Consider the following 27,336-nt stretch of genomic DNA (forward strand, 5'->3'; position numbering starts at 1 on the left):
GAGAAGAGAGACTTAGAAACTCAGCATTTGACTCAGTTGATGTTTAGTTTTTGTTAAAGGCTTAGGAAGCCCTTTCTCATTCTTTTCATAAGATAACCACCACCACCCATAGGGGTGAGGGTGGGGTGGAAGTTAAGTACTAAGTATGTTATTCCCTTTCTCCAAGTTCAGCACTCTTTGCAACCACCTCATAGCTGAGTAGCCATGGTACTACCTTAAGAGGAGATGCCTCCTGCCAAGGAGGAGTTAGACTCATCCAATCTCAAGCACAAACAGAACTGGCACCAGAGGACCTTTGGGCATCTTTGATTAACCCCAGTCAAATGAGAAAGCATGATTTATGTCCTGACATATAATTTGTGCTCCTCAAGTTGTACAAGAGCCAGCTAGACTAGCATTGAATGTGACTTATTCACAAACTATTATCTTTTGATGGCAGTTGATATTTAATAATGTACTCCACTATATTAATTAGTGTGGACTGCATAAGAACAGGATAATTAGGAGAGTTTCCAAAGGGCTGGGTTTTCATTTGCATCCCAGCCCTCAGCAGTCTCTGGCCCATCATCTGTCAAATCCCAACTCCATTTTGAAATCAGGGTACTGACTAATTAAGTGGCACCTCCATACTTCCTGGCTTGGATGATGGCAGCTCTCTGACCTAACTCTTTAACCTGGAAATGTTCAATTAGGAAAAAAGGTACAAGAAATAGTACCTTCAACTATAATTATTAGACTAATTTCAGATTTCCAGATCCAAGACCTGGAATAAAAAAGAAGAGTTAGTATGGACCTTAACTCAAGCCCTAAAATTCTTGATCAAGGTACCTGATCTAATGCTTATTTTTTGCTAATTAGGGAGGGTGGTGAAGGGTGAAGGAGCATAGTATGAACAAGAAACATCATGAAGATATTTTTATGTTTAAAAATAAACTGTTAGAGTAAATTAAAGTAACCCATTCCCATGCCTTCAAAAATGTATCTCCTTTGGGTTTGAATATCTTTTATTGTATCCTTTCCAAAAATATGAAAATCACACCATATACAAAGATCACAGATGAATAATGCAAGTGGAAAAAAGCATACAAAGTGCAAATGAGACTACTGAGGTGCTTAATGTATGTATTTACAGTGTGATGTGGACAAATTTAAAAGATATTAAAAATATACAAATGTTTTTAGTTTTTTGGCTTTTTATGTGTATATATAATATATATATTTCATAGATAAATACTTTCTTATTTCCAAAGGAAGACAATATAAAACCTGAATCATATAGGTTATTTACTATATATGAAAAAGCTGTACAATTCAGTGACTATCCATACAGACTCTATTTGTAGCTGTCTAAGAAGAATTATATACATAATAGAAGGTTAGGGTAAGGCGCCTAATGAGGTGACATGGGATTAGAGAAATAGACGGATTGTTCTTCTTCAACCTAGATTCCCCTTAGCTACATACTATTTGGAGCTGAAAAATCATTGTTAAAACCCAATTAAGTGGACAAAGTGGAAATATTAGAGAGGGTGTGGTAGAAGGAAAAAATGAATGTAGTAAGCAGTAAGGCAAGTGAAGATTGTTCTCTCTTAGAACAAGGGCTCATGAAAAGCAAAGAGAGAATAAGTGAGCTGCTAGGAGACACAGGTTCCCTCACTCCTCCCAACTCCACCCACATATTCATATACATCCTTCAGAAAGGGTTTTGGGACCAAGACTGACTGGTCAATTGAACTTTCTGGATCACCCTCAGGGAATGCTGACTCTGACTCAAGCCTTTCCAGTCACATGTTCAATTAGCCTTCTTTAAAGAAGCAAAGAGGACAGGAAATGGAATGGACAAAGTTCATTCCTGGCAAAGGAAAAAAATTTGGAAAGAGTTTTCAGATTAGTCTTTAACAGGCCACCTTAAAGCTAAAAGTCAACAAAATGTTTTTGTCCAGCCAGATTGTCATCCTTTGAGGATGCAGGAAAAAAAAATGAGCTATGGTTTGTCTGAGGAAGGTCATGCTTTTGAAATGCATATTTTCCCAGGGATGGCCACTTGCCACTCCACCTCCTTTCAACATGCCTGGGAGGTTTTCTTTTCTGTGAAAAGGACAGAGAGATGCAAGAATCCAAAAAGAAGAAGGGCTCCCAGCAAGACTCTTCACCTCTGAATCCTTCAAGCACCACCCCAGCCCCTTCAAGTACTAGGCAACTGGCCCACTAACTAATCTCTCTGGATCCCCCTAGACACAGGCATCCCAGGCACCTTGAGCTTCATTCATGGAAGATGGTCCTCTGATTCTGCAGTCAGTTCAGATTATTCTGTTCCCCCTCCAAATGAGGGCAAAACATACTTCATGACATGACTCACAAACCACTAACTACAAGTGGACAGAGAGAAAAGCTTAGCTCACAAAATTTCCAGGTTATTCTCTTATAGCCAGAGTTTGAGAAGCTGGCAATCCCCTAAGATGGAACCACAGAAGGTCTGCTATAACCTGCCCTACCACCGCATGACATCAGAGGCACTTAAGACCATCTAAGTGGGACCAATTCTTAGCACTGCTCTTTAAGAATCTGGCTTTCTGGAACACTGCAAATTTAAAATGATCCATGGCAGAAGCCTAAGTTTCTGCTTAGAAAGAAGTTGCTGACCAATTAGCAACTAAAGTGCTTCTTAAAATCCCTCCAATAGTAAGAGATCCAAAAGCACATCTGCAACCTTTCTTGCTTCTTAAATAAATTACTATCCTTCAGAAATACCTTTTAAATGTTCTAGAAATTGCCTGGTTCTGGCCAAGTTATAGACTGCCCAGGAGAAACTACAGAGACTTTGGCGGGGGGGGGGTGGATCACGTAAGAAGGGGCATATCTTTGATATTGGGCATCATGGTCATCAGCCTGTAAAGGCAGCCCAAGCTTACCTACCTAGCCATTCCAGAGGAGCCACCACAGCACATGCTGTTGATCATCAGGAAATATGGGAAGTGTCCTTTGCTGTGAATAAAACTCAGTCCCATCCTGCAAGTCTCCTTATGGCAGGGAATGGATGGACATTTGGCATAATAAGACTGGACCAGTTTGTATGTTACTAGCTGGCATCTTCTCCACCCAGGCCTGCCCTATCTCCCAGCTTGTGGGGTCAGGGAAGTACTTATTTCCTGGGAAGAGTCATGTGCCTCAATGATCAAACTCAAACTTTTAAAAAAAAAATGAAAAGTATAATCATGTATATTTGAACAATGGAATTCTTTCCTTGGGCTTTTTCCTTCTAATAATTGTTTATGGCTTTAAAACAAGTCGTGTTGGTAGCTCTAGTGTATCTGGAGAGAGTGCAAGTAACTGGCCTAGTCGGGTTTCATTTTGCAAAATCCCTAGGGTTCTTGTCCCAGACTTTTCAGTGACCCAGAAGTCATGTGAGAGAAAATTGTGGCCCTGGTAAGGATGGTTCTTTGAGCACTGTTTCTGAGAATGCTTTGGGTTCTGGGTGGAAGCGGGGGGAGATCAAATGTCCGTAACTCCTTTTTCCAGTGGAGAGCTAACCATCTGCCCCCACTCTTCCCAGGCTTCAAGGGAGGAAGTGCATGTAGAGCAAGAAATAATCCAGCCTTTCTCCTCCTCTCCAATCACTGTCCTACTATAAAGCTGTGCTGCTAGAGAAGGTCTTTATGTCTTGGCCCTCCCCCTGTGTCTTGGACCCAGGCTGGATCTCTTTCGTTATAACTGCGGTATTCTCATACACCTCAGGAACCTTGATGGGGATTTCCTTGACATTTTCTTCATCTTCAAACAGATCACAGCATTTGCTGCAGCGGCAGCACCGGGGACATCCACACAGCAGGCAGCACGTCCGGCAGCAGATGCGGCAGCAGAAGCAGCAGGGGAGCTGGCAGCAGCTGCCCGTGATGATAGACACCAGTCCATCCCAGGGCTTAAGGGATCGCAACCAGAGGGGCAAGAAGTTCCAGGTTTGAAGCTTCTGAGGGAGAATTTGAGGGCAGCGAGCTTGGAGGATGTTTATCACCAATACAATGAGCAACACCAATATGATGGGTGCCCCTACACCCAATAACACGGGCCACCCTGCTAGGGAAAGACCAAACACAGCCAGTGGAGTCAAAAAAAAACAGAATATTAGGTAGAAGATGGCAAACCAACGGTAGGTAGCTGTGATGTTTCCTAGACCTCGGGCAAGACGGATAGGCAGACGTGTGAATGGGATCGGGTACCACAGGAGGATCCCAGAGATGTTGAAGAAGAAATGGCATAGGGCAATCTGAAATCAAATGGATAAGAAAATATGAAAACTCGTCTAGCACACACAGGGATTCAATCATGAAAAGGGAAGGGAAATCAGGAGGCAAGTGACGGCAATGAAGAGGGAAGGGAAAGATCAATGTTGTCACAGAAACTATCATCACAAATATTTTCATAATGGGTTCATAAATTTGAGGGCCAGGAGAGTCAACAGAGGTCACCTAGTCTAGTCCCTTTAGTTTTTCAAGAGACAGATTCTATGTTAGGTTTGACCTAGAGAGCACTGGACCTGAAGTCAGGAAGACTTGGCTTAGAAGCTTGCCTTAGCCTCACTGTGCTCATCTACAAAGACAGCAAAGAGCCCTTCATTCATAGGATTATTTGGAATATCAAATGAGATTATATATAGTGCTTTGAAAATTTTAATGCTCTCTAGAAGGATACTCATATTCTATATCAGGAAAAGAACAATGCATATGGGAGTCTGTGGTTATAGCTCCAATTTAAGTTTGCAAGCATCTTTTACATGTCTGCTCTATGTAAAGTACTATGCTGAGTGCTTGGGATAAAAGTAATTGTCCCCATAAGCTTACATTCTGGTTATGACATTTTATGACCTTGACCTTCAGCAAAAACACTTCTCTTATCTACAAAAGGATGCCTACATGATCTCAAAGACGCCTCCCAACTCTTAAATCCTATGAAAATGGGCCTCTTTGCATTTAGTTTCTTCCTACATGCCCATTTGCAATCAAGAGCTTGAGTAATAGCTTATAATCAAATAAAGTTGATATTTTAAGCCACTTTTACTGAGTTCCAAAACAGTGATTTCAAAAACAATTTAGTTAATTAAAAACATTGTCCCAAATGGAATTAAGTACCAGTGAGTTAAAAAGCAATGAAATTAATAAAAAATTTATTGCATTCCAGAAACAAGGAGACTTTTTGTAATTGTTTTCAAAAATAAGTTTTGTAATTTGTTGTTTTACAAAATCAGTTTCACTGTCTTATCATGCTTTGAATCAAGTTCTACTCCTCACCTGGCCCCCCACACTCCTTTGTTACCCTTCTCCTACCCAGGCATTGCCTGGCCTGCTTACATACTAGCAGATGCAATTGGTCTCCCTTGCCAGGAAGAGGAAGGGAGGAAAGGAGAAGACATTGCTGGGTGAGGCAATATTCACCCTGGAGCATAATAAAGGCATCACCTTTAATATGCTAGTCTAGGCTGCAAATCGCAATCCTGACCCCTACCCCTCCTCTCTTACTTTCTAAGGGATCACTCCCTAAGTCTTCCTATCCATTCCCAATGATAGGAGGAGGAATAGAATCCCCAGATCTTCAATTTTGTGATATGAACTTTGTAGTATAGTGGGAAATGTTTTCTTTCCTCTGACTAATATACTATTTGTGTGACACTGAGCAAGTCACTTAATCTCAATTTTCTCATTTATAAAATGAGCAGGAAATTGTAAAATTCAAAACTCAAATAAAATCTTTGAAATTTTTTTTAAAAAATTAAAAAAAATAAAATGAGCAAGGATTGGACTGGATTTTCTGAGAGCCCTTCCATCCCTAGATATACTATCCTAGGCCTGTTCCAAAAACTTTGTCCTGGCTGGTAGCTTGGTTCTATTACATCCTACACACACACACACACACACACACACACACACACACAATTCCTTAATCAAAACTCTGATAATATTCTACCTTGAAACCAAATACCTTTTGAATTCCCAGTGATTGAAGGATAAAACCAAATTCCTTGGTTCAGCTTTCAAGGCTCTCTGAAACTTGAAGGTCATATGCCTTTTTCAGCATTAATTCCTGCTGTTTAAAGGAACTAGTGTCTCTAAAAGCACCATTATCATTATTAAAGTTATTACTGCCCCTACCATTATCCTCCTTTTCAGTAAAAATGGTTCTATAAAGAGACTTGTTCACTTGGCATAGTCTCATAGGCCCTTTGTTCATAACCTTTCCACTGTCAAAATACTTTTCTTTCTGCTCTCAACCAAAACATATCCTCAGCATCCTTCAAGAAGCTTCTCTCAATTTGGAACTATGCCCAAAGGGCAAAAAAAATGTGCATACCCTTTGATCAAGTAATACCACTACTGGGTCTATACCCTGAAGAGATGGAGATGATGAAAAAAGGGTAAAAACATCACTTGTTCAAAAATATTCATAGCAGCCCTGTTTGTGGTGGCAAAGAATTGGAAATCAAGTAAATGTCCTTCAGTTGGGGAATGGCTTAGCAAACTGTGGTATATGTATGTCATAGAACACTATTGTTCTATTAGAAACCAGGAAGGATGGGAATTCAGGGAAGTCTGGAGGGATTTGCATGAACTGATGCTGAGTGAGATGAGCAGAACCAGAAAAACACTGTACACCCTAACAGCAACATGGGGGTGATGATCAACCTTGATAGACTTTCTCATTCCATCAGTGCAACAATCTTGTACAATTTGGGGCTGTCTGCAAATGGAGAATACCATCTTTAACCAGAGAAAGAACTGTGGAGTTTGAACAAAGATCAAGGACTATTACCTTAAATTAAGGGGGAAAAAACCCTGGTATCTTATTGTCTGATCTTGTTATCTCTTATGCTTTATGTTTCTTCCTTAAGGATATGATTTCTCTCTCATCACACTCAATTTAGATCAATGTATACTATGGAAACAATGTAAAGACTGACAAATTGCCTTCTGTGGGAGTTGGGGGGGAGGTAAGTAAGATTAGGGGAAAAATTGCAAAACTCAAAATAAATAAAATCTTTAAAAAAAAAGGCTTCTCTTCCTCCATGAAACCAACAGTCAAGTCTAAATACAAACCATGGATGTAGATCAGTCACCTAGTAGGTACCAGATCTAGAATTAAAAATCAGAAGTTCTTCTATATTACTTGTTCTGACTGATAAGAAGGGCAAAATGGAGGGGAAGTTATCTGTATATTTTTCAATCATTTTTATGTGAGAGACAAGGGACAGGTAGGGGATGGGGAATGTAATTCTTTCCCATCTTAATTTGTTTATTATCAAGAAATGTTAGATCTAAAATATTCAAAATGGTTCTATCAATTCACAATTCCATGAACAAACAATGAAACAGTGTCCCAGTTTTTTCACTTCCCCTCCAACATTGGTCCCTTTCCCCTTCAAGTATTTTAGCCAGTCTGATGATAGCTGTAAAATGATATCTCAAGCTTGTTTTAATTTGCATTTCACTTATCAATAATGATCTGGAGCATTTTTATCCAACTAAATTGCTTTGATTTCTTCACTAAAAAAACTTACTGTTCATATTCCTTGATCTTTTATCAACTGGGGAATGATTCATATTCTTATAGATTTGAATAAAATACACATTTGAGATATGAGACCTTTTTCTGAGAAACTATCTATAGAAATATTTTCCCAATTTTCCGCTATCCTCCTGATCTTGGCTACATTTGCTTTATTTGTTCAAAATATTTTCAATTTAATGTAGTTAAAATTATCCACTTTATGCCTAACTTTGCTTTCTATTTCTTATTTACTTATATATCTGGTTATTATTAAAGAAGTTCAGCTTTTGAGAACAATAGCTTCAGACAGTTTTCTAGCCCACTGATCACTATTGCAAGGCAAAAAGATCTCAGGAGTAATAAACAGCCCCTTGTAAAATGAAGCATCTGATAGGAAAGAATACAGGATGTTCATATAAAAAATTAAGGAAGTTAAGAAAAGAGAGTTTATTGAAAGAGCCACTAGTCACAACTGTGCATACTGACCTGGAGCGAATTTTGTAATGTATTTCCAGGGCTAGCTAAGGCAGCCAGGATGGCAGTGGTGGTGGTACCAATGTTGGAGCCCAGGGTTAAAGGGTAAGCTCTCTCAAGGCTGATCACACCAATGCCTAAGGGGAAAGAAAAACAAGCAGGTGAGAATGACTGAGCATGACAGGACCAAATGGAGACATGGGCATGTGAAGAGGGAAAGAGGGGAAGTTAGGAAGGACTTACCAACCAGAGGAGTGATTGCAGAGGTGAACACAGAGCTGCTCTGCACAATAAATGTCATCCCAGCTCCAACAAGAATGGCAATGTAGCCTGCCAACCAGCCAAAAGGGAAGGGGAAATCTGGGAAAGAGGATGAGAAAGAGTACCATTTCTACAATTGTCCTGATCGGTATTTCATGTCCAAATTCAAGGTAACAGACAACTCCAAGAGCAATTCAAAAACAGTCATTGTACTAAAAATTCATTACAAAAGAAACAGTTCCCAAAGCAATTAAAGGCAGGTAGCAAAATGTTTCCAGTGGGGAAGTCTCAGGAGCTCCCTCCACCATCTTAAAATCTACTTTTATACTTATTTGCTACTATGAGATAGTACTTGTAAAAAGCACTAAGCACAGTACCTCACACATAGTGGGCATTATAAAAATACCCTCAGGTGAGGGAACTCCCTCCCCCAATGCGGTCTGGCAGATTCTCTGTAATTCCCAGTCTTAAAGAGTTGCTTAGAGTTTGGAAGGCTCTCCAAGACTGGTTGCTTCTAAATCAGGGCACAATTGAAGTGAGCCTTCTGTTGGGCTCAGGAAAATGTTCAAGACAACAATTGAAATTCTAAACACAAGAGACAACGTGGATGTCCAGGATTGTTGATCTGATAGGAGAGAACACAGGTGGAGGCCAAGGTCATGCGGAGTTCCAGACTCTTGATGTGGCACTTGCTCAGGAACTTCAACAAGAGCTGAGCTAGCAGTATCTTTTCATAAGGACTCCATCCAAAGAAAGGCCCTAGGTCAGTGAGTTGACTACCTGTATTAATGGTCTTCTTAATCACTGCAGCAACTTGTCCCTTGAGCACAGAGTTCAGGACTTTGACAATCAAGATCAAACAAGTGCACAGGACCACCAAGGAGAGGGCTAGGAGAATGAGTCCAATACCCAGATCTGAGAGGTTCACATTCACAAATGCATGATTGCCTGTAGGAACAAGAAGAACCACTTATCATCATCTTATTCTTCTGCCTCCTCATTTAACCGGGAGACATAATGCTCTATACAGCTCTATGCCTGTATAAAGTGATTTTCATTCAGTAAAGGTTTATTCATTCAAAAAAAAAAATCTCTAAAAATAACAGTTGAGTTAAATCCAAATATTATTTAAATCCAGGACCCTACTTTAGAGTAAGGGAACCCAAACTTTCTAGAAGAAGCCACTGTTGATTCCTAAAAAGTCTTGAAACATGAGTGTGGGAAAGTGTCAGTTAAATCCCTGTATAATTGGATAATAATAGGAAACGATTAGAAATCCTGGGTTTGAATTCTGGTTCAGCTCATATCTCTGTGACAGTGGGGCAGGTCTCCTTTACCTGATTGGGTGTTGGGTCTCCTGCCATGTAAAATAAGAGGGATGAACTAAGTGACCTTAAGTTATTAGGACTTAGAAGTCCTGGGTTTGAGTCCTGGTTCTGTTTTTATCTCTGCTTCAGTGGACAGGTCTCCTTCACCTCTCTGGGTTGGTCTCCTGCCAGGTAAATCAAGAGGATTAGACTAAATGACCTCAAGGGATCCTACCTCTCTCACATTCTATGATTTTTGAACCACAGAGGACACATCTCTCTCTTCCTAAGAATGGATTTTCTTTGTTAAGTTTATATTACTTGTCACTTCAGTTTGATTTTACAGAAAATATAATGAAGTGTTTTGTAAATCACTAACAAATATAGTAATAACCGCTACAATAACAGCTAAGATTTATATGGTCCTTTAAGGTTTGCAAAGTGTTTTATAAATATGTTATCATTTGTTCCTCACAAAAACACTAGGAGGTAGATGCTATTCTTTTCCTCATTTTACAGATAAGCCAACTGAGGCATACATTGGGTAATGCATTATTCAGAGTCTCTGAGTCTAGATTTGGATCAAGTCTGCCTAACTCTGGCTCCAGAGTTCAGTCACTGCACCATTCAGAGGAGGTCATTTTGAGCATTGATATTTGAGTTTCAATTTCTAGATTACCTTCTAGTAAAAAACTATTGCCATTTAGGTAGGTAGAGGTAGGTAGTTGTTCCCTAAAGTCACTATAGAATATTGGAATCAGAGCTCTATCTACTACACTATTTATCTGAGGACACTGTTAGAATTGATAGAATCATGCTGAGAATAGGGATAGAAATTCCTCTTTTGCTCAGCAAACTTTCCAGATTTCCTACTCACACTTTGCAATGTTCTCTTCATATGTTGTGTTCATGAGGGTCCAGGTCATGTTCCCTTCAGTCCAACACAGACTGGGAGAGGTACAATTTTCTGGTGAGGGAACAGTAACGTTGCTCAAAGTCTAGATAATGCAAACAGAAAAAAAAATTGCTACTAAGAATGGTATTTTGTGAAGATACAATTTACAGCACAGAAGACATGACCCCACTGGCCATTGAATCCTCACTTTCCGTTTCATCTATCTCAACCTCTTCATAATCCCCAGAGAAGACCTTTAGGCTTTGTGCTTGGTCTATCGAGCATTTGGTGCACCTACAGGACATCTGGATTACTTCTGAAGGCCAGCTGAACTGCTCTCAAGACTAAGCAGTGTTACTCCAGAATGGGGACCTGGCCAGGCAATTGCTTTAATCTTCATCTTGGAGCTATGCGAGTCTGCCCCATACTCAAATATAACTAGGTCAGGTGAAGAGAACTCTGGTCTAGGGCACTGGATTTAGAAAAAAACATCAGCAATTGTAGCCCTCAACATCTCTAGAAGAATTTCCCAATTATGTCCTTTGAATAAATTTCTGACACTTACCACATTTTTAAAAGTTTTACACCAAATCTTTATCAGGCTCTTGTTTTTTGCTGCCTCATTTCCTGTAGCAATTTCATTTATGACTTTTTTATCCAGCTGGGGAAAGCAACAGACATGAGTTAGTTCTGTTCCTCAACTATGATTTGCAACTGAAAAATTAATTAGTTACTCTCCTAGGGGCTCCAGCATAGAGAAGAGAAAACCAGAATGTGTATAAAAGTGTATAAACTGGCCTCATTTTTAGAGGACTATCCTTACATAAATGACCTTATATCATCATAGTTTGACCAAGATCAGGCCAGATAAACCCTTTTCACTCATTCTTGGGGGCTTACAACAGCACCAGAACCTTAAGGTCAATGAGGATCTTTTCTGTCTTTGTAATCCCCCCAGTGCCTGGTCCATGGTAAGGGTTTAATAAATGCTTATTTCTTATGAAGCATCCCTTGGGGAAGTGCTTCCTCTTTGGCCAGATGAATAACAAAGCAAATGCAGACTTAAAATGCTTTTGCTAAAGATAGACATACTGATCTAAAGGGTAATAAATACAATGATGTCAATGTCATCCACAAAAAGAATCATTGGACACAAAATGGTAGAATGGTTGAATCTGGCTTTGGCCAGTGTGGTGATGGTGAAGGATATAGCAACCCAGTGCTTGTTCCTTAGCTCCCCTCCCCTAGGCAATGAAATGAGGGAGTCATAGCAAGCAGGAGAAATATCCAATGGACTCTATAGATTGAGGAGGAAGGTTTACCTTTCAAGTACACAAATTCTATTTCACCTTAAATTTAAAATCAGAGTGAGTCTTGATACCCACCTGGATGATGAGTTTTGTGAAGGGATCTGTGATGACTTTCAGGAGTTCAGGGGCATCTTCTCCACTCCTGATATGAAAAGTTTTCACTATGACATCAGTAAGATGGTAGAGGTAGCTTGTGATCACCTCCACAGGCAGCAGCACCAGCACTGATAACCAGTTAAAAAAATCATGGACAGTGGCTCCTGCAAAAGCCCTAGAGGAAGGAGAAAACCCAAAGCATTTAATGTTATGGTACTGTCTTGTCACTCTCAGTAAGTACTTACTGAATGCGGAATGAGAAAATTTGGAGTGAACAATCATGAGAAAGACTAGCTTGAAAGTAAAGAATATCTGGTTTCACATCTCTTTCTAGCTATAGGATCACAAGTAAGTCACTTGCAGTGATCCAACCCACTGCTGGTCAGCTTCAACACTGGTGGGGTTTCCACACTAAAGGGTACTCACATCAGTGCAACCACAGATCCAGTTGTCCCCCAAAATTGGACAGAGCAGAAGGGAAAAGACTATTGTCTATATACCACAATATCACCTGAGTTACCTTGCCAAGATGGCAAGATGGTTAGAATATGGTTCCTGGAATAAGGAAGACATGAGTTTAAATCCAGCTTCAGAAGTTTACTAGCTGTGTGATCCTGTTTGAGTCATTTAACCTCAGTCTCAGTTCCTTATCTAAAAAAAGGGTATTAATAAGTGTACCTGCCTCCCAGGATAATTGTGAGGATCAAACAAGACTGCATTTATAAAATGCTTTGTAAATTATGAACATCTACATAAATGCTATTATTATAGAACATTACACATAATTTTATATATTACATAGCTATTACATAGAGAGATAACTAAGCGACACAGTAAATAGTGCTCTAGAACTGGAGTTAGGAAAACCTGAGTTCAAATTCAGCTTTAGTTACTTACTTGCAGTGGAACCATGATCAAGTCACTTAACTTATGACAATTCATTTAACTCATGTCTTCTTCAATTTCTTTAGCTTTAAAAAATAAGCTTAATAAAAAAACATTTTTCTCACAGGGTTATTGTGAGGTTCAAATGAAATACACATCTAAAATGAATACTAGTGTAGTTCCTAGGGCATAGTAGATGCATTTTTTTCCTTTTTTTAAAAAAATTTATTTAAGGCAGTGAGATTAAGTGACTTGCCCAAGGTCACACAGCTAGGCAATTATTAAATGTTTGAGACTGGATTTGAACTCTTGATTCCAGGGCTGGTGCTCTAACCACTGCATCACCTACCTGCCCCCATAGTAGATGCTTAATAAATATCATTCCATTCCATTTCATTATTATTGCTGCGACATACAAGAACTGTATGGAAGCTCCCTACTATAAAAGGGCACATCATGGAAAATGCTCTTCCTTTCAGCTAAAAGTGTCTTCCCGGGGGTGGCTAGGTGGCACAATGGATAGAGCACCGGCCCTGGAGTCAGGAGGACCTGAGTTCAAATCCAACCTCAGACACTTAATAATTACCTAGCTGGGTGGCCTTGGGCAAGCCACTTAACCCCCTTGACTTGCAGAAACCTAAAAAAAAAAAGTGTCTTCCCTATGACCTTTTGGGATAGAGAAAGCAGCTGTTACCATTTTCACTTAAATATTTCCTAGACATTTATCCTGCAGGATCACTATGAGATATTGTGGTGGCTGTCATTCATGGACTGAAGCAGAATTGCATTAACAAGTGTTAGTGGGTTAAATATGAGTGAGCCCAATGGCATAGAATGGCCAAAGTATGGAAATAATGTTAGGCTCTTCTCTTGACTTATTTCTATCAACTAAGGGAAAACATTTGACATTTATTGTCAAGAAAAAATGTGATTTCTCAACACAAAGCCCTATCCAAGTTTCCCATCTGATTCTGTCTCTGAGTATAGTTAATCCTGATTAAACAAGAAAGAAAAGTGATGTGATCATTTTTTAAAAATATTTTTAAATTTTATTTAAGGCAATGGGGTTAAGTGACTTGCCCAAGGTCACAGAGCTAGTCAGTTATTAAGTGTCTGAGGCTGGATTTGAACTCAGATACTCCTGACTCCAGGGCTGGTGCTCTAACCACTGTGCCACCTAGCTGCCCCCTTGATCATCACTTCTGACAAGTTTTCATAATCTAACTTGTTCTGAGCCCCTTATAGAAGGTCAATAAAACCTGAAAGGAGTTTCAAAAAATGAAGAATTGATGATATTCCCTTCACTAGGGAGGTAAAGATTTCCTTTGTCTGTTACTAGACACTACCACCCCTCCTTGCAATGATTTGTCAACTATTCCCAGATCTTATTCTTAGATATATGTTGTGCTATTTAAAGAGTCTAGAAGAACAAACAAAGGCATTGTACCAAAATGAAATTATTATCAACTGATAATAATTTATGATCAAACTGAATCATTTGAAGTGCTCAGTATATATGGTCATCCCATAAACTGCCCTATTATAACATGCTCCATTGGAAGAGCCTGGGAGGTATCTGCGGAGCTGAGTAAATATTCTCAACCTTATTAATCAAAGATAGTTACTACAGCGATGGATTGAACATGACTAGCAAACAAGTGAGATGAAATTTCCTACCTTCGAAATTCATCTCTGTCTCCAGCCTGCATGAGGGCCACGACAGTATTGGTGACTGAAGTCCCAATATTGGCTCCCATGATAATGGGAATTGCTGCCTTTACTGTCAACACTGTCAAAGGAAAAGTGGCAGATGAGGAAGAAAAAAATGTGGAAATTCAAAGAAAAAAAAGCTTAAACAAATTTAGGAATCAACTTAAAAGATCAAGTTCCCAGAATTGTAAGTAGGGTAGAAATGCCACAAAATGGAAAGAAAACTAGACATTGCTGGCAACAGTGTTGGGAATGTGGTCACCACTCTAGTGATGTCTGTGAAAACAACTAAGGCCCAAGATCGGAAGGATGGAAAAACAGGGAAAAAAAAAGGATTAAAGGCCATCCCATATTGGGAATAAAGATATACTTCTAAAATTTGCAAGGAAATTTTTGAATGGATCTGGGCTTACCTAACCACAAGACTCAGGTGTTGTATGTGTGTGTGTGTGTGTGTGTGTGTGTGTGTATGTGTTTCAGGGCTAACTCACAAGAAGAGGACACCATGCTGACGATGATGGACGAGGAGGTGCTGGAACTCTGCACCATGACAGTCACCAGCACACCAATCACCAAGCCGGCCACAGGATTATTCAACACTGAGCCATCACGGAAAATCTCCCCAGCCATTTTTCCTATAAAGGTAATGAATTTTTTAAAATAACATATATATGAAAAAATTGCATATAGGATAGTCGTTTGGTTCTGCTGGTCCTCAGGCCAAAGGCTAGGGGCCACTAGTGGCATGGGGAGGAAGAGTGGCTGCCGAGGCAGGCAATGTGGCAGGGGGCAGCAAGGGTTGAACTGGGTTTTAGGAAGCCAGGAGTCTGACCCTGCCTCTGTCTCATGGTGAGCACACAGATAAGCCATTTAGTTGTTCTGCACAAATTTTAAAATGCCATAAAAATATCCATTCTATATCCATTCTTACCATCTTTTGCCCTGAACTTCACACCAACTTCTCTCACTTCACTTTAGCTTCACTGCCCTATCAGAACAAATCCATCTGCTGTCCCTCATACAGAGTTACAGGTCCCTGGCCTTGAAAGAATTACTCTGACCGGGAAGGGTCCCCCCTTTCTCCTTCACACTCTCTCCAAGAATTCTTTCTGTTGCAGTATAAGGCCACTCTCTTCATTCAAAAAGTCTCCACCCAGGAGCAGCTAGGTGTTGCAGTGGTTAGAGCATCAGCCCTGGAGTCAGGAGTACCTGAGTTCAAATCTGACCTCAGACACTTAATTGCCTAGCTGTGTGACCTTGGGCAAATCACTTAACCCCTTGCCTTAAATAAGTGATTTTTTTAAAAAGTCTCCACCCAAACCTGTTCTTTACCAAGCTTCTCTAATGCCCAAAGTCTTCTGAGGCATTTGGATGATGCAGGGTAAAGAACACTGGATCTTTAATCAAGAAGACATGAGTTTGGGTGTCTAGGTGGCACAGTAGATAAAGCACCGGCCCTGGAGTCAGGAGTACCTGGGTTCAAATCTGGTCTCAGACACTTAATAATTACCTAGCTGTGTGGCCTTGAGCAAGCCACTTAACCCCATTTGCCTTGCAAAAAGAAAAAAATCTAAAAAAAAGACATGAGTTCAAATCCAGTCTCAGACACTTATCAGCTGTGTGACCTTAAACAAGTCACTCAATTATCCTCAGCCTCAGTTTTCACGACTGAAAAAAAAGAACCTACCTCACAAGACCATTGTGAGGATGAAATGAGATAATGCTGAGACACATGGTAAATAATTATATAAATGCTTATTCCCTTTCCCCATTTAGTTTATTTAAGTTATATTCATTTTTTGGATGATTATAAGACCTTAAATTCTTTTCATATGCATCTTATGTCATTCCAACAAAATTTCAAATTTCTTAAGGTTAGAGATGGATCTTCCATTTCCTTTGTATATCTCTATCCCTGCCCTAGAACTTAGTAATAAGAATAGCAATTCAGCTTTACACAAAGAAAATGGAATAGAAATTGAAATCAGTTGTCCAAATTATTATTCTTCAGTCTTTTAAGATGTGTTCAACTCTTCATGACCACATTTTGGGGTTTTCTTGGCAAAAATATTGAAGGGGTTTGCCTTTTCCTTCTCTACTTCATTTTACAGATGAGGAAACTGAGGCAAACAGGGCTAAGTGTCTTGTCCAGGGTCACACAGGTGGTATGTATTGAGACCAAATTTGAACTCAGGAAGATGAGTCTTCTTGACTTCAGACCCAGCACTCTACCCGCTTCAACCAAGTTCCTAAATGTTCCCAATCCCATGGATGGAATCAAAAATAAATGACCATCTTTCCACTATGCCCATTAAAGTCAACAAATGTGGAAAACATACTAGGCCAGGTTGGGAATTAAACATACACACACACAGATTCATTCAAGCACAGATTGTTTTGAGATAGAATTGTAAGAATTAATAGAGAAGAGCAGCTAGGTGGAGCCACGGTTAGGGGATAGAGTACCAGCCCTGGAGTCAGGAGGACCTGAGTTCAAATCCAGTCTCAGACATTTAATAAATTACCTAGCTGTGTGGTCTTGAGCAAGTTACTTAATCCCATTGCCTTGCAAAAATAAAAATAAAACAAAACAGAGATTCTATTTCAGACATCAAAAGAGGGATCAAAATGCAGGTCATCCTCACCCCAAAATCTTAATCTGATAGCATAGAGGGAAAGATAGAAACATACATACATACATAATACATAATACAATATATAAATGTGTATATGTGTATCCATATCGACATCCACACACACACACACACACACACTTACTGGGCAAGGGACCTATAACAATTTGAAACCTAATTCCTAAACTATCTTACTTCCAAAGACTAGAATCTAAATAAAATGGATTGGGCACTGGAGAAAGTAGAAGAGGGGAAAACATATATCTAAAAGTATCCATGTCAACATATCTCAACATATCTCTGAAGTGGATGAAAAGTAGTCAGTGTGTCCTTTAAAGGAAGGGACATTACTTAGGTTGAGATTGCTTGTTGATTGGCTCTAGGCTGAACCAAAATTTATTAGAATGCAAACCCCGCCCCCAAAACCATTGATCCTTTCTGATGTTGCTTGGCATACCTCCAACCAATTGGAAAGCACTGCTGAGAATGTCTAAGGAGCAGACAAATAAGTACAGAAATCCCAGAAGGAGAATCAGTTTTCCAATCCCTTGTAAGACAGCAAATATTTTCCCTTTGGTGTCTCTCTCTGCAAAAAAAAGGGGAAGTGAATAAACATTTATTAGACATCTACTATGTGCCAGACCCTGGATGAAACACTCTTATTTGTTGTATGCATATGTGTATGACTTGTCCACGAACATTTGCAGACACACACACAGAATCTGGCATTTGTGCAAGAATCTCCCATCTCTTTCTAGCCAGGAGAAGGCAGGCTGGGGTTGTCAGCTTTGGTAATGCATTAGAAATTGCATTTTAAGAAACATACCATTTTCTTGAAGTGGTATCCAAAATTTGCCCCTCAGCCCCTTTAAAAAACAAGCCACATTTGTGGAGACACTTTTTGGCATCAAAAACATTGTGGACTGGCACCATAAGCAAATCAAGGTTGCCTTCTTAGCTAAACCATTGGCTTGCTAAGTGATGCAGAGAAGAGGAGCAGCCAGTTCCAGGCAGAGGGACCCTGAGATAATGACCAGTCAAAGCACCTAATGCTCTCCGGAAGAACATTGGGGGCTATTTTTGAGTAATGGGCTTCACAATAAAAATGACAGCTTTGCTTTTGTAAAGAATCTTTTGGTCCCCAAATAATTTCTAATGATTTGATCAACCCTAGGAGGACTAGCTCTTAGGTGCCCTTAGTCCTGCTCTATCACCACCACTCCCCTCTCTAGAGCCCATCAATGGATCCCATCTCATGGAGATTCAGAACACCTGCCCCTTCTTCTCACTGATCCCTAGGCTCCATGCTGGATAGCTACTTTTGCCCAGTCTTCCTTCTCCCAGTTTCCACTTATCTGCCCTCCTTCTTTGTCCATAAGCAACACTTGTCTTCTAAAGGTCCAGCTAGTGCCCTTCAGCAGTTAATAACCATTTTTTTTATAAGCCAGCTATGTGGAAATAAATCACTGTGTCAGGAGCTGGGGGTATAGAAAAATAATTGGGATATGTTCCTTGCCCTCACAGGTTGTAATCTAACAGGGATCTAAAATATGCCTAAATATGAAAACTATTCAAGAACGTGAGAGGTAGAAAATGCTATGGAAGGAATGAAAGCAGAAGCAATGGGAGCAGCCAATTTAGATACAGTGCTTTGAAATCAACAGAAACATTTCCCATATTTCATCTCATTTGATTTTCCATTAATCTTGTGAATAAGTGCTATTATTATCATCCTCATATTATCATCCTCATTTTATAGCTAAGGAAACTTGAGGCTAAGAGAGCTTAGGTGACCTGCCTAGGTAAGAGCTAGGAGGTGCTTGAGGTCTATTTACACACAGATACTTAGGACTCTCGGTTCCATATTCTGTACACTAGTGTAAACTTTTGTGGTGTAGATGGAAGGGAGAGGGTTTGAAGAAGTTTACAAATATACAAATATACTATGTTTTATTGTGCAAGTACATCAGCACTATTTTTCCAACAGCATATATATGGTCATATAATGTCTGTGTGTCACACTTTGGTAATTCTCAAAATGTTTCAAAGTTTTCATTATTATTATCTATGTTGTAGTGATCTGTGATCAGTAATCTTTGATTTTATCATTGTAATTGTTTTAGGGCTTCACAAACTGAGTCCACATACAAGACAGTGAACTTAATAAATATGTTCTGACTGACTTTACTCCTTGGGCTTCCTTATCCCCTATGACACAATAATATTGAAATCCAGTCATTTAATAGCCTTACCAAGACCTCTAAGTATTTAAAAAAAAAGAATAGTCATAGATAGAGCAAACTTCCTTGTTGTCCTATTTTTAAAATTGCCATAGCCACCTACCTCAACTTTCAGCAACTGCTACCCTAATCAGTCAGCAGTCATTAACTGTGAGGCAAGATCTTTCACTAGAAAAAAATATTAGGATTTTCTGAAGGCTCAGATTATGGTTAGCATTTTTAGCAATAAATTATAAATTAAGTATATTTTTTGATATAATACATTATTTAGACATAGTATCGTCACACACTTAATAGACTAATATAGTACAAATATAACTTTTATATGCACTGGGAAACCAAAATATTCATGTAACTCATTTTACTGAGATATTTGCTTTATTGTGATGATCTGGAACCAAACAATTTCTCTGAGGTATGCCTGTATACACCCCTCCCTCCCAATTTCAGAAATTATCCTGCCCAGAATTTTCATGAGACCTTCCTGGAATGCAGGAGGGAACTCCTAGGTTTTACCAAAGGCCATCTCATCTGATATTCTCATTCTATGCATTTGTCCATTGTCTTGCCTCTTTGCTACTGACCCTGTGGAGTTGCCATCCTTCCCCAGGACAAGATTCATATCAGTCTTGCTTTGTATTGCCCTGAGCACAGTCATAAGCATAGATACATTTAATCAATTGTAGTTGATGTTGATAATGAAATTCATCTTTAAGCCACCAACAATACACAGCATTGTAACTTGCTGATAACAAATGAAAAAATACAACCCAGCTCAAGGCTCAGGTCCATTTGTCTCCCAAAGCTGAGTCAAGGAACATGGATGACCAGAACCAAAAGCACAAATGAGCAATGAGATTAGAAGTAACTCTATGGAGAGTGTGGGTTCCATTTTTACATATCCCAAGGTCCATACCTGTATCTTACACACAGTAGCTTCCAAAAATATTTACTGAATGACTCATAGTATGTTAATTGTTGGAATTAATGAGGTTGGAAGGAACTTCATCTCAATAGTCATCTCTTCCAAATCTTTCCAAGACTCTCTTGTCCCATATTCCAAGTCATTCAGAGTCTGATTGTGTACTTGTACTAATGGGAGCTCATTGGACTTTTGGACAATTCTTGGATTTAATTAGATCTTCCTCATTTGTATCTACTTCCCTAATTTCTATCAACAATATCATTTAGCCCCTCATCCAAATGATAGCCCTTTATATATTTGAAGATAGTCTTCTCTTTTCCATCTAAGCCTTCCTAGCTCCTTCATTACAATTCAACTTGCCCTCTCCTACATTCATTCTTATCGAAGTCCAAGTTCTGTTCCTTACCTGCAGCACCTAAGACTGAATATACTACTTCAGATAAGCTGACTAATAAAGAATATAATGGAATGATATATAATTTATTATAAATTTAACATAATCTGAACCCTCTTTTTCTATTAATACAGTCCAAAATTAAGAGGCAGGGTAATGTAGCCCAGAAAAGGTTCCTCTTGGAGTCTCTAAAATTTCAGTTCCACTCCTGCTCTCACACATACTAACTGAATGATTGTAGACAATATATTTTCCTCTAGGTACACCAGGCAACTCTCTAAAACTATAAGATACAGATGAACTGCCAAGCTGTATCAGCAGAGGAAATTTTTATACCAGGAGTTTACCATACCTATAAAATCAGATTTGAACCCCAAATAAGGAGATTATCTGTTTTAAAATAAGACAATGAGACAGATGAGGCATATATTAGTTCCTATAAAGGTTGACTCTTTATGGATTGCCATATGCCAAGTCTTTTCCATCATGTACTAATAAGTTATACCATAGAATAGTATGAATTTTAATGTCTATAGAAACAGAATTATATGAGATTTGGATAAGGAAGGTAAGGATAATCCAGTGGTTACCATTGGTCATTATTCAAGAAAGAATGGGAAAAAAGAGATATAATGAAAAAAGAATGAATGGAAAACTGTGAGGAGTATTCGGCCAGAGTCCTAGACTAAGGCAAAAAAACAATCCACACTGAGATATAAAATAGTAACAAGAAAAAAACGTTCTTAGGCCTTAGAGAAGAAAATCCTCATCCTCTGCAGGGGTGGCAGGAAGACAACCCTAGCCACAGACTTGGGGGCCTCAGAAAAATGATACCAACTAACACTGATGCATTGCTCTAAGATTGATTCAATGCTTTCTTCACAACCACCCTGTAAGGTAGAGAGAACATAATAAAGTAAACCCACAGTAGCAGCAACAGGTCATATATCCCTCAGAGAAGGTTCTCCAAGGGATCTAGAATTACCTGACCACTTGATTCCCGAGTCCTTAAAGTTAAGTGTGTCCCATGGGTCTTGCTCTGCCACTGGTTCTTCAATCAGTGCAATTGTAGAGTAAGATGGCAGAAGTTCTATCTTGTTCACAGGAGAAAGGGCAACCTCTGCCAAAGAAAGCAAAAAATATCTGGGATTTGGCCCATTTCTCTTGGGGAGGAGTGGGAGAAGGCAGGGTCCCATATTACTTCAATATGAATGGAAAAACAATACTTACTGCCGGGAATTTCTTTATCTTTTCCAGACATAGTAGATTGTTGGGTGGTAGCCTCTTTAATGTACTTATTGGGATCAGAATGGGAATTTCCCAATTCAGGCCAAGGTGCCATGACCTGTGAATAATAAAATTTAAAACTTAAAATGTGCATCAGCTGGATTTTATATCAACAAAGAACCCAAAATGACTTGGTATACAACAGTAGTATCAGCAAATAAAACAAACAAAAAATCTATAGTTCTAGAGCTCATTAAAAAAACAAACAAAAACACCGGCCAAGATTTTTTCTTCTCAGTGTGACATCGTGGGGTCATTTTTTTAAACTTCAAATGCTACTTTCTCAATCACATATCCAGTCATTTATCAAGTCCCTCCCTCCCTGGATTCACTCTTTCTTCACCCCCCCCCCCCCATTACAGCTAAATTACTAATCCTGGTCTTGGTCATTGCCCTACTGGATTTCTCTAATCTCTTCTTCACTGACCTTTAAATTGTAGGTATCTTACTTAGTTATCCAGACCATTTGTCTTAGTCACCAGTTCAACAAATGTCAACTTTCTCTTCAGTAAAGGTTCCTTCTCTCTTGGTTCTCTGTCCCATTTTAAAATGAACCTCTACTTCAAACTTCTCAATTATTTTCTTCTTCTTTAATTCCTAGATTCACTTTCCCTTCCTAACATCGATATACTTTCAATATTTCCTTCCATGAAACTTCTTCCTGAGACTTCTCTATTTGTCCTCAAATTGAATAATGTTCATCTTTGAAAAACAAGCTTTCCAGCCTCTTTTAAGACTTCCTGATAATCCACATTCCCAGAGATGAAGAGTCCTGCTACTGACATATCAGGAAATACATGGGTCAGAAAATTCAGACTGACTTTATCAAAGTGGTAAAAACATTTACTATACATTCATTTGTTCCTTGCCCACTTCAATGGCATTTTGACTCAAAGTTGAAAATCTCCAGTTCATTGTTAATGTGAATGGAACACATATTTTGGGCAACTAAACAGTGTAGGGATCACCCAGCATAGCAGGTCCCCTTGTAAACCTGAGAAATTATTATTTGGCACCATGATAATGATGAAAATGTTATTAATTTCTTGCACATTTGATATTACATCAGAGTTCTCTTGCTTCCTTATTGAGGAATAAGAGTGGTATAGCCCTTTGGTTTCAAATAAGCAGTTCATGTTTACCTTCCTTCTCTCCTATTGCTTCCTGGAATGAATATACCTTAGAAAATGGCCTTAAACTGTTGTGTTGTTTTTAACTCCTCAAATAGTCCAGTGAAAGACCTTTTTATTTATATCTGACAATCAAATGGTTTTTCAGAGTAAACTTAGTGCTCCCAAGATCTGTGACTAAGGAGCCATCCTAAGGAATGTAAGATGACAGAAAGAGAGAGAGATTGAATTAAAGTTGGAAGAGGAGAATGGGGGAAAAGTGAGTGAATGTAGCTTTACCTTGACCTCTAAATCATTCTAACTCCTTGCACTTAGAATTGGATCTGATACGTAGTAGGCACATGCTTAACAACTTAATGACTTGGCCAGGTAAGTACTTGTTAGGGAGTTGTACCTAAAACGGTACAGAGATTTAAAAAAAAAAACTAAGATAATTCCTTTGAGCTTTGATTTTTCTATAGAGTAAAAGTGTTATATTAATTTAATCATAAAAATAGTTCTTTGAAGTTTATAAGATGTTTCACAAATAATTCCTCATTTGATCCCCACATGAGGAGGCTGACACTCAGAGAGGTTAAAGTGATTTCGCCTAGATTATACATTTCATAAGTGTCTGAGAAGGGATTTGAAACCTTGTGTACCTTGACTCCAAGTCCAGTGTTCCATTCATTATATCATAATGCTGAAATCATGTGGCAGAAATAAGGAAGTCCCTCTCTAATGACATGGCTGTCATAGAAAAACCCCATGATCTTAGAACTGCCCGATAAAGATGAGCTTTCATAATTCAGACAGACAACATGAGAGTCTTCCTCATCAATGGACTGATGAAGAGAAAAGGAGAAATTCTCTTTCTATAGCCTATGATATGTCTCCAATGCCAACCACCTGCAGTGTAAAAGGAATGATTCTTTGGGATAATTTGTAATTGACTTGGCATTCCTAATCTATAGCTTCCTATCTCCAGTTGCCTACTGTAATTCCAACATCAATGTCTTGCAGTTATAATAATTTACATTTACTCATTCAGATATAAATGACTGAACTCAATATATCTGCAATTGGATTCAGCATTTCTCCCTGTAACTATGTACCTATGCTCAACTTTCCCACCACTCTCTCTCCCTCCCCGCACTCACCCAGACTTCAGTGAATTTTACTTCGCTCTATCTTCTATAATCAATCAATCACAAAATCCTCTCAATTCATCTATCATAACCATTCTTTTCACTTCCATTGCTATCTCCTGATGGTTCAGGACCCCCTGAACTGCCTGAAATGATTCAATAATGTTCTATACCCTGGTTGCCTGCCTCTTCCAAGTCATATTACCCACTATTGATGTATTATTAATTCTTTGGATTCTTGATGAGAGGTTGTACTTTATATTTTCTCAGCTGGTTTATGTGTTCATTCATTTACTCACTCATTTATTCATCTCACAGGACAGCACAGGATATTTTAAAACACAAATGCCAAGGTGGGGTAGGGGGTGGATCCCTTCACATTCTATATAAGTCTAGTCCAGTACACTGATTACTTGGTAGATGAACCAGGTAAAAAAGCCTAGAAGATAGTGTAATCCTCCTTAGAACTGTGATTCTCAACCTATCAAAAGCTAGAAAAGATTCTCTGCAGATGTAGGCTCCCTTGTTTGCTCAGCATTCCATCCAAACAGGATTATTCACTGACCCTCCCCACTTCACCTCAGACTTTACTTATTTGTTCTCATTCCCCAGCTCCATCTCCAAATAGCCTGCTAGTCATTCAGAGCCCAACTCAGGTGCTGCCTCATGAAGCCTCACTCCTGCAAGTGATCTCTCTCATCTGGTTTCAGAGTATATTGCACTCATTTCTTTATAGAAAAAAACCACATTTGTATACATCTCACCATACATAGTCAGTAATTGTACTAGAATACTGTCTTATTTTTATCTTATATAGAATATTCTATTGTTTTGATTTTATTCTATTAAGAAGAAATTCTTCCCTTAACAATCAACTTCTCTCTTACTCAGTCTAGGATACTAAAAGTCTTAGCAAATGCCTGAATCAGGATTTGAATATAAGTCTTCCTGACTCCAAGGCTAGCCTTCTACTTTTTGCACCACCACATTGTCTGTCTTACCTAGGGTATCACAGTCACACATTTGGTGCTTATAAGAATGAATGAATGAAACACAACCAACTTCATTATTTCAATCAACCCTTTCAAATAGAAAACCAATTAGTCAAAACTTCAGTTGAAAACCAAGGAAGCCTGAGTTTAATTCTCAATATCCAGGCTTTGGATATCAGTTTCCTAAACTGTAACGTTTGAAGATTAGACTAAAAGATCCCTTTTGCCTCTAAAATTTTTCTACAAAACTAGTGATAAATAGCATCAAAATAACATTTTTCTACAAAAACTAATGATAAATAGGGACCTTCATACACAGTAACCTGTGACCTGTCCAGCTATGGAACATATGTAAGGGAGCAGATCCACACTTCCTATCAAACATGAAATTTAGGATCTCCTACTATAACTTCTGGAGAGGATTTCCTAGCCAGGAAAATACATCAGTGCAATTATTTTCATTTATCTTCTTAAAATACCACAATGGTGACTTCAAACTATACCATTCCCTCAACATCTACTTTTTCCCAATGGGCAAAACTAGAATAATCTGATTTTTTTTATCAAGTCAGAAGTTACCATAGATGAAAAAATAGATGAGAAAACTGAGGCCTAGAGAGATTGAGTCACTTTCCAAGGGTAATAATGAGTCAGTGGCAGTTCAGGTCTCTGACGCCCAGACCAGACTTTTCTTTAAAAACTCCTGTAATGGGGGCAGCTAGGTGGCACAGTGGATAGAGCACTGGCCCTGGAATTAGAAGGACCTGAGTTCAAAAGCAACTTCAGACACTTAATACTACTTGTGTGACCTTGGACAAGTTACTTAACTCCATTGCCTTGCAAAAACCAAAAAAAGAAAAAAATTCCAATAAACCCAGAGATCCCAGTTGCTCTTGTTGTTTAATCATTTCAGTAATGTCCATCTCTTCCTGAATCCATTTGGGGTTTTATTGGAAAGGATACTGAAGTGATTTGCCATTTCCTTCTCCAGTTCATTTTACAGATAAAACTGAGACAAACAGAATTTAAGTGACTTTTCTAGGGTTCCACAGCTAGTAAAGTATCTAAGGCCATATTTGAACTCAAGTCTTCCTGACCTTAGGTCCAATATTCTATCCACTGAGTCATCTAGTTACTCCATGCCTCTCAAAAAATCCAAATTTGAATATAGCATACAGAGAAGTATCATTTGTCATCTGTCTATCACCAAGAGGTCTGATGACTATCACTATATTTACTGAGCTATTTTTTTTCCCTTAGTTACCTTGGAGGAAGGACACATTTTTGAATAGTCAAATTTCTAATAGTTACAAATAAAAAAAAATAAGGCCTTCTCTTGTACCCCAGAGAAGTATTATTTCTTAGATTTTTCTAACTTGGCCCATTTAAACCAAACAATGAAGTTGGGAAACTGAGAGAACCTGTTCAACAAAAGATTTGTTCCAGATGGAAATACTTAGAGAGATGTCACAAAAACAAATATTTGAAGAGTGAATGAACAAATATCATCTCTCAAATCACCTGTTAGCCACTGACAGTTTAAAGAAAAAAACTTTTTCTACCCTTTACTATCAGTAAGTGGTAAATGATCATTTGGGGAAGTTTCACTTTCCTTTACACTTGGTTATCAGTAAGCAACAACATTTAACCTACTTCATCCTTCTTCCCCCCTGAAAATAAGGTCAGAGTAAGTCTACTTTTATATGAGATTACATCTTCATGGGCTTTTTCACTCATGAAATTAGTCAGTGATATAATGGGGGCTATTGGCAAAAAGAACTGAAATTCAAGGTCATTCTCCTCTTTTAGGATTTTTTAGGATTCCAAGATGCCTTTTAAATGTACAGAAGAAAAAATTCAATGGCCTTTATTTCAGCAACATTTTAGCTTTGCTTGAAGTAGTTCCAGAGAAACCCCAATTCACCTAGGCAGGAATCCCAAGCAATGCTAAGTAAGTTGAGTTTTAGGCAGACTTCAGTGCCAATGGAGCCTGATCATTTAATACTCATGAAGCCAGAAGAGCAGGATAACCTACCTAGCAAACATTTGCTTCAGTTGTTTGAGCCACTCCCTTCCACCTCTTTTGGCCTTTTCCACCCACAGAGCCAAAGAAGCTCCTGTGGATGAGAAAGCC

At 38.8% G+C, this 27,336-nt stretch overlaps 1 protein-coding gene across 4 annotated transcripts in view; it reads right to left on the bottom strand.

The window, feature by feature from the left end:
* Positions 1-949: 949 nt before the first annotated feature.
* Positions 950-27,336, bottom strand: part of LOC141518034 (sodium-dependent phosphate transport protein 2B-like) — a 35,846-nt gene continuing 9,459 nt past the window's right edge. For all 4 annotated transcript variants that reach the window (XM_074229679.1, XM_074229678.1, XM_074229680.1 and 1 more), the window contains 12 exons: positions 21,897-22,011; positions 21,652-21,786; positions 17,565-17,693; positions 14,966-15,109; positions 14,442-14,553; positions 11,859-12,054; positions 11,039-11,134; positions 10,456-10,576; positions 9,052-9,219; positions 8,254-8,370; positions 8,023-8,147; positions 950-4,264 (listed from right to left, as the gene is read on the bottom strand). In XM_074229679.1, the coding sequence (XP_074085780.1) occupies positions 3,626-4,264; positions 8,023-8,147; positions 8,254-8,370; positions 9,052-9,219; positions 10,456-10,576; positions 11,039-11,134; positions 11,859-12,054; positions 14,442-14,553; positions 14,966-15,109; positions 17,565-17,693; positions 21,652-21,786; positions 21,897-22,008 (2,094 nt within the window). In that variant the 5' untranslated portion in view covers positions 22,009-22,011 and the 3' untranslated portion in view covers positions 950-3,625. The remainder of the gene's footprint in view (positions 4,265-8,022; positions 8,148-8,253; positions 8,371-9,051; positions 9,220-10,455; positions 10,577-11,038; positions 11,135-11,858; positions 12,055-14,441; positions 14,554-14,965; positions 15,110-17,564; positions 17,694-21,651; positions 21,787-21,896; positions 22,012-27,336) is intronic.

Source organism: Macrotis lagotis, chromosome 3 (genome assembly GCF_037893015.1).
Source record: "Macrotis lagotis isolate mMagLag1 chromosome 3, bilby.v1.9.chrom.fasta, whole genome shotgun sequence".
NCBI lineage: Eukaryota > Metazoa > Chordata > Mammalia > Peramelemorphia > Peramelidae > Macrotis > Macrotis lagotis.